The sequence below is a fragment of the Nicotiana tabacum genome, chromosome 7, assembly GCF_000715075.1.
Source record: "Nicotiana tabacum cultivar K326 chromosome 7, ASM71507v2, whole genome shotgun sequence".
Classification (NCBI taxonomy): domain Eukaryota; kingdom Viridiplantae; phylum Streptophyta; class Magnoliopsida; order Solanales; family Solanaceae; genus Nicotiana; species Nicotiana tabacum.
In genome coordinates this window covers 7,312,590-7,319,670 of record NC_134086.1, presented here as the reverse complement: position 1 = coordinate 7,319,670, position 7,081 = coordinate 7,312,590, and the positions used below count along the sequence as shown (strand labels likewise).

At 31.8% G+C, this 7,081-nt stretch overlaps 1 protein-coding gene across 1 annotated transcript; it reads right to left on the bottom strand.

Moving 5' to 3' along the window:
• Positions 1-2,743: 2,743 nt before the first annotated feature.
• Positions 2,744-6,582, bottom strand: LOC107764585 (transcription factor bHLH62-like). The gene is made up of 8 exons (XM_075256924.1): positions 5,565-6,582; positions 5,073-5,264; positions 4,794-4,859; positions 4,632-4,700; positions 4,457-4,528; positions 3,960-4,172; positions 3,664-3,742; positions 2,744-3,288 (listed from the first exon to the last, which is right to left on the bottom strand). The coding sequence occupies exons 1-8, from the start codon at positions 6,303-6,305 to the stop codon at positions 3,251-3,253; spliced, it is 1,470 nt and encodes a 489-aa protein (XP_075113025.1). The 5' UTR covers positions 6,306-6,582; the 3' UTR covers positions 2,744-3,250.
• Between the last annotated feature and the right edge of the window lie 499 nt (positions 6,583-7,081).

Sequence of the window (7,081 nt, the reverse complement as noted above, 5' to 3'; positions counted from 1 at the left end):
TTAAATAAATTATTACTCCACCCATTCTAATTTATATTGACTCTTGATCTAAAATATGCTATGGATATTTATGTTGCTATAAGTAGAATTGGACCTAGGATTTGAATGTGGCGGGGATATTACTATTGAACAAAAATTTGAGCAAATGCTGGAGTAGAATCGACCTTAGGCAACACATTAAAAATCAAGTTGTGCAGCCTAAATCGACCAATATAACTGCTAACGCTTTGAATTTTAGGGTGTCAATCAAAATATACTACATGCTATTTAGGTTATATGCATACATATACATACATTTTTCTGAAATTTTACCAGGGGTGACCCAATCCTAAGGGTAGGTTCGCCTCTAACTATAAATTATTTTATTAAAAATAAAATAGAAAGTTTAAAGTTAAATTATTTATAAATTAAAGTATGATATATAAATTGAGAAAGAGAAGTATATGTCTCGGTTTACTTATTCCATTCTTTGTGTTCTTAGCAGAAAATACTTGAGGAAAAGTCATCTGATTCTTTAGCCAAGTCAGAGCTTCACCATTGCCAACCTGGTTTTACAATGTTGTTTCTTGTTTTTTTGTTTTTTTTGGTAATTTATTTATTATTATTATTATTTATTATTGTTGTTATTATTATTGTTGTTGTTGTTTCTTTAGGGTGGAAGAGGGTATATCGAGGTTCTTCTTCACTTAATATCAATTAAAGCATGCGATTCACACGGTTATACTAAATGAGATTTTGATTCATGTTATCTCAATTTTAAAGTTTTTCACACTTCAAAAAAAAAACATTTAATAGCATGTATTTATCAAAATTATCATTTATTTATTTTTAAAAACTTTATTAAATTCCACTAATTTGAGTAGGGTGAAGTTTTAAAAAAAAAAGTACTTCATCCATCCCAATTTTATATGTCTTGCTTATCAGAAGTCAATTCGACTAATCTTTAAAGCTAAAATGAATATGATCAACTCGATATTTTTATATTAAAATTTAATAGTTAAAAACTACACAAAAATGTGGTAAGTTGCAACTTCTCATGTCAATTTGATGAAAATATATATCCTAAAATGGTGGTCTAAGTTCACATCGTATGAATCTGGAGAAGCGAAAATACTACATAAATTGATATAAATTAAGTAATAAACATTTTTGTTTTAAAACAATTATAATATAAAATAAAAACCATAGAAGTGGGATTTCAAATTTCCCCCAAAAATATTAGAAGTTACTTTTGATGGATAGCAAATTTTGATCAAAATAATCTATAGTGTGAACAAATTAGTAGTGGTTTAATCTCTTAAAAGTAGGTAACTTTGGATTCCAGCTCAATTGCACTAACAAACCATCATTCTTAATCAAAACAACTGGACTTAGACACTATTGTCCCCACTAACAGCTGTTTTGTAATAAGAATCCAATCCCTCCCTCAAGTCACTCTATTTAAGGTTTTAAATCATTTTTATTTAATTTGACCCCCCCCCCCCCCCCAAAAAAAATACCTTTTCCCTTAGCTTTGTGATTATGACATAAAAAAGATAGCCCAGTGCACGAGTATTTCATATTCACGTTGGATTCGGAGAAGAATCGTACCCTAACAATATGATATAAACAATCTACCTTAATGGCTGATTCTGCGGTTCGAACATATGACTTATAGGTCACACGAAGACAACTTAACTATATTGATCCAAGGGTCCCCTTCCTTTTTGATTATGACACTTCTTTTTAAAAAAAACATTAGCATAACTACTTCTGAATTTATCATTTTACCCCTCAATAGACAATGATATGAAGTCAAATTTCTAGATTCAATTCTCTTCCCACCATTTGCACAAATTATAGAGATTATAATGAAAAAAACAGTAAACAGAAAAAATTATTTTCCTGATTTAACGATGTTCTTTTTTGTAGAATTAGTTTTTCCTAATATTTGTCTAAATTATCTCGTCAAAAGTATCAAGTGCACACATACATAAAGTCAAAGATACATGGAGTTCGGAGTATCTAGCTATAGGATATGGGTTCTCCTCTCCATCGGTTATGTATAATAATGTAATATTTTTTAAAAATTACTTAAATATATGTATGCGCATTCATGCTCAAAGATTCCTATCGTACAATAATTATTGGGTGCACCTCTACGAGCAAAATTGGCGATTCAAATCCCATATCTGACGGTCTTATTTTCGGCACAGAATATAAATAATACGTGAAAATTACAAAAGTTTTAAAAAGAATATAATTTTGAACCTATAATTTTTAAACTCTAAAGTGTAGTGGATTCATGGTAAGGGACTATTAAACACTTCAAATATAAATTTTAAATCCACCTCTTCATAATAATGCACTCAATTCTCTTGAAATCTTGGATCCGTCTCTGTTCAAAGAGTAGGGCCATAAAGGATTTTCTTCGTGGCTCCAGAAATAAAATACACAAGTTTTGAATATGTCCTTTGGAGGATTCACACGAAAAAAGAATTTAATGAATAGATAGAATCAACGGTTCAGGTATTTGATTATGAACCTTGCATGAGTAGTTGGCAAAGTACATGGTGCCAAACAAAATTTCCATGCGACAAGCTGATTCAAACACCACCGCCATACCAAAATATATTATACCAAAGGTTTATCAAATAGTAATAAGTTCCAATGACAAATAACAATAGAGACGTGCAAGTTGCAGCTTGGATAAGTTGCAACACTCACCGCAATTGGCGCAGAATTTTAGGGTGTAAAAAGACAATTTTCAAGAAAGCTACAAACAATAATATAACTAAGAAAATAATATACAAGTAACAAATTTGTCTTCAATGAATTAGTGATAAAAAATTAGAATGGTAAGAAATATGTAAAAAAAAAAAAAAAAAAAATACATATCCATCTTCATCAACTCTTCTAACATACTTTCTTACCAATGCAACTAAAATTATATTTTACAAGTACAAATCTTGGTAGAGTTCTCACAACACCATAAAGGTGTAAGCTAATTGCCTCTCCAATTTTGGTAGTAAGAATTCCATATAGGAAAAGAAAAAATAGTAGTAATAATAATAATAATCAAAATCAGCCAATTAATCACTAAATAGATCAAGAATTGGAAGAGAGAAAAAATCCCTTCTTTTTTACTTCTTTCTTCTTCTTTAATCCAAATTTGCTCTGAATAAGTCTGAATTGCCAATTGTCTCTCTATATACAGAAGCCTCTCTCATTTGGGGCCTCAAATGAATTCAACAATTTTTGGCTCTTTTGGTCATAGCTCAACTTTCATTTGTGAAGTAGGAACATTACCTGCATTCCATAAGGAAAAACGTTACACCGTTCTTCTCTAAAAGATAACTACAAGTAACTGATCATAAACAGTGAGATTAGTGACATGAAATATAAGGCAGATTACCTATTAAAATAGGTCCAAATATACCAATATAAGGTAGCGTATCGGTTACCTACTAAAATAGTTACAGTCAAACTACTCTATAACAACCTCATTTGTTCTGATAATTTTTGGTTGCTACAGTGAAGTGTTGTTATAAAAGACATATATTATAACATAACATAAAAATCGATTCCGAGAAAAACTTGACTTTTACAGTGAATGACTGTTATATATGACTGTTGTTATACAAAAATCTGATTGTATCAGTATAAAGAGACAAGTTTACTAACCAGGATAACTCTGGTTCTGATTTTGGCCAAAGCCCATTTGAACAACACTATTGAGATCATCCTCAAAGAATGTGGGGACCTGAAAAAACAATTAAACCACCTTTGTCAAGCAAACTACTAAAAAAAGTAAAATTTCACTTAGAATATTACAAACTTTAATAAATTTCTATATCGCTCGAATCCTCCAAAAATACCGCTGCAACTGTATAGAATCCTCCAAAAATTCCGATAAAGATGCAACAACATTTTTGAAAGATCTGATTAACATAGGTGAATTAAATGAAATTATTCATTACCTGAGGGGTAGATTCAACATAACCATCTAGAGAAGGCAATTGCATATTTGAATTTCTAGCCAAATTATTATTCAAGGAGTTTATTGGAAATGGAAACTCTGTTCCTTTATGAAAGCTTTGCCCTGGCTGAGATTGAAATCCATAAGGAAATGCTTGTGCTGAAGTTTCTGATGAATACATGTTTTGTGACAATGATCCTCTAGATTGAAACATCTGAAAAATAAACACAAAATTACATAAATTCAAAATCTTTTTTATTTTTGCTTTATTGGTGAAGTGAAAGGGAGCCTTGGCGTAACGATAAAGTTACTGCCATGTAACCAAGAGGTCACGGGTTCGAGCCGTAAAAACAGTCTTTTGCAGAAATATAGGGTAAGGCTGCATACAATATACCCTTATACTCCGGCCTTTATCCGGCCCCGCGCATAACGGGAGCTTAGTGCACCTGACTGCCCTTTTATATTGGTGAAGTAGTACTAAGAATTTAATTGACTTACATCCTTGGAAAGAAGAGCTTCCATAGTAAAGTCCATTCTTGGATTCACAGTAGCTAACTTCATTGAAAGGAACTACAATATGACATTAAACAAGTATAAGAATTCAGTAAATCTTGCTTTAACTTTTACTATTGGCATTTGAATTTCATAAGACTAGTACTAAATTTTTTTTTACCTCAACTTGCCGTTGAAGTGATTGTACATAGTTAATAATCTCATCAAGCATCACGGCTTTTCCAGTCACCTATAGTAAAATTTCAATTTTGCCTATTAGAGTACTGAATATTTTTAGCAGAGCCAAAAAAGAAAATTTTCAAAAAAAGAAAAAAAGTACTACCTTATTGCAGCCTGGTACAAGATCTTGTAAAAGCTTCATTCTTTCACTTATTTTCTCTCTTCTCACCTGTTAAATTGAAGGATATGTCAGAATATAATTGGGAAAAAAATGAAAAAACATGAAATTTGAGGAATTGGAATATATGTTGCCCGACTCTTCCAAAAATGTTGTCGCGACCGTATCAAATTCTCAAAAAACATAATTTTTGAGGATTCGACCCGCAAAAGAGAGCATTTTTTGGAAGATCCGACCAACATAAAAATTGAAATTTTTTCATACTCTTTCAGCTAGACTATGTGCATCTGTGGCCTGTCCCCTTCTAGCTCTCACATGAATATAATCCTTTGGTGGCTCTGGAACAGCTTTTTCTTCTTTTTTAGCAGCTTTTTCCTCTTCTTTTGCTTTATCATTTCCATTATTTTCCTCAGACTTACTTCTTTTAGCATTTGATTCATTTTTCTCTAATGAAACCTGCATAAAGTACACAAAGTAAAAAAAAATTACCAATTAATATTAGTTAGAATTCCAAGTAGCTGCAACAACAAAAAAAAATCCAGTGAAATTACACAAGTGGGATCGGAGAGTAGTGTGTAAGCAGATCTTCCCCTTATCTTTAAAAAAGGCAAAGAGGTTGTTTTCGATAAAGCCTCAAGCTCACGAAAGATAAAATGAAGGAACAACAATAAACAAACCAATCAAAAAATCCGAAGCGAAAATACAAGAAAAATACTAAGTAATGCAATCACAAAGCCTAAACGAAAGGTACATTACATTAGCATTCTTGGATTTTCCCTTGGAAATTGATTTCCTTTTTCTTGAATTGGTATCATTTTCACCAACTGGGATCTGCTCAGAAACTGAAGAATTTTCCCTTGAATCTCCCAATTCAGAGTTTTTTGGAACTAAATTCACATCTTTGAATTCTTGAATTTGAGATCCAGATGAGACTTTAATAGACTGATTGCTTGAAACTCTTGAAAGTTTCCCACTTTCCAAATTTGGCTGTGCTACAATTAGTCTATTGTGTTGCAACAATTCAGCTTCATTAAAACTCTTGAAAGTTTTATTAGCAAAACAAGAAAATCTTGCTGCTCTTTCTGCAAATCCAGGATCAGCACTGAATTGTGGCAATTGATTATGTGACAAATTCCCCCTCATAGAAAGATTTAATTTTGGTGGAGAATTTAATGGAGTACTATAACAAGAATTGTTAGTACTACTATTAATCATATTGGAATTTGGTGACATTTCTCTTGAATTGCAAATACTACCTAATCTACCAATTAATTCCCTTAGTACAAAATTCTCACCACTACTATTATTTGTGCTACCATTTGGAATATTGGCATTTGGAGATGATACCATTGAACTTAATGCTGACTCAAATGGATCAGAATTTTCCCAATTGGGATTAAAAAAACAATTTTGAATTTGCTCATTTTCTTGAATTCCAATTCCATAGTTGCCCATTGTAGTGTTACCATCATTTGTAAATAAATTTCCCTTCTCCATTGGAAAAACAAGAAAAGAAAAGGGTAGGAATTTTCTTGAGAAAATGGGAACTAGAGTGAATGTTTATGTTACTAAATATAGAAGAAACAAGACTAGAAAATGAAGTTAGAAACTAAGGGGAGCTAGAAAAGGTGATTGTGATAATGACTTTGCTCTTTGAATTCACTTAAAATGAGAAGGTTATGATCATTGAGATAAAGAGGTGAAAGGAAAAGAGAAATAGAGAGAATGGAAGAAGAAAATGAGGAAAGTGAGACAGAAAAAATAGGAGGAAAGTAAAGAGGAAGCAAGAGGAAAGATAAAGAAAATGGACATGTCTGTTTGACCTTTTCCTAATAGCTGGTGGGGGTGGTGGTGTGGGGGTGGGGGTGGGGTGGGGGTGGGGTGGGGGTGGGGCTGGAGGTGGGGTCCAAGGGGGTAAGTAGGGGGGTGGTTGCCGGGCCTTAAACGTCAAACTAGCTGATGTTTCCTTTCTTATGGAAATAAATGAAAAAACTATAGAAGTATAAGATAAGTGGAGTATTTTTATAAGTAGTATCCGAGCTAATTTACGTTAAGTATAAGATAAATGGAAATAGATGCTTGAAATGAAAAGACCTATTGTTTTTTTGTATCTTGTAGGATTAGATATGGGGTATTATTATTTTTAGTCTGTGCTAGAAATTATTTATATTTGTTAGTCGAAAAAGTATATAAAATTTAAATATACAAATTTTATATTTTTTTTGACTATTATTTTTACATCGGCTATACATTGTCATTTTCTCATTAAATAG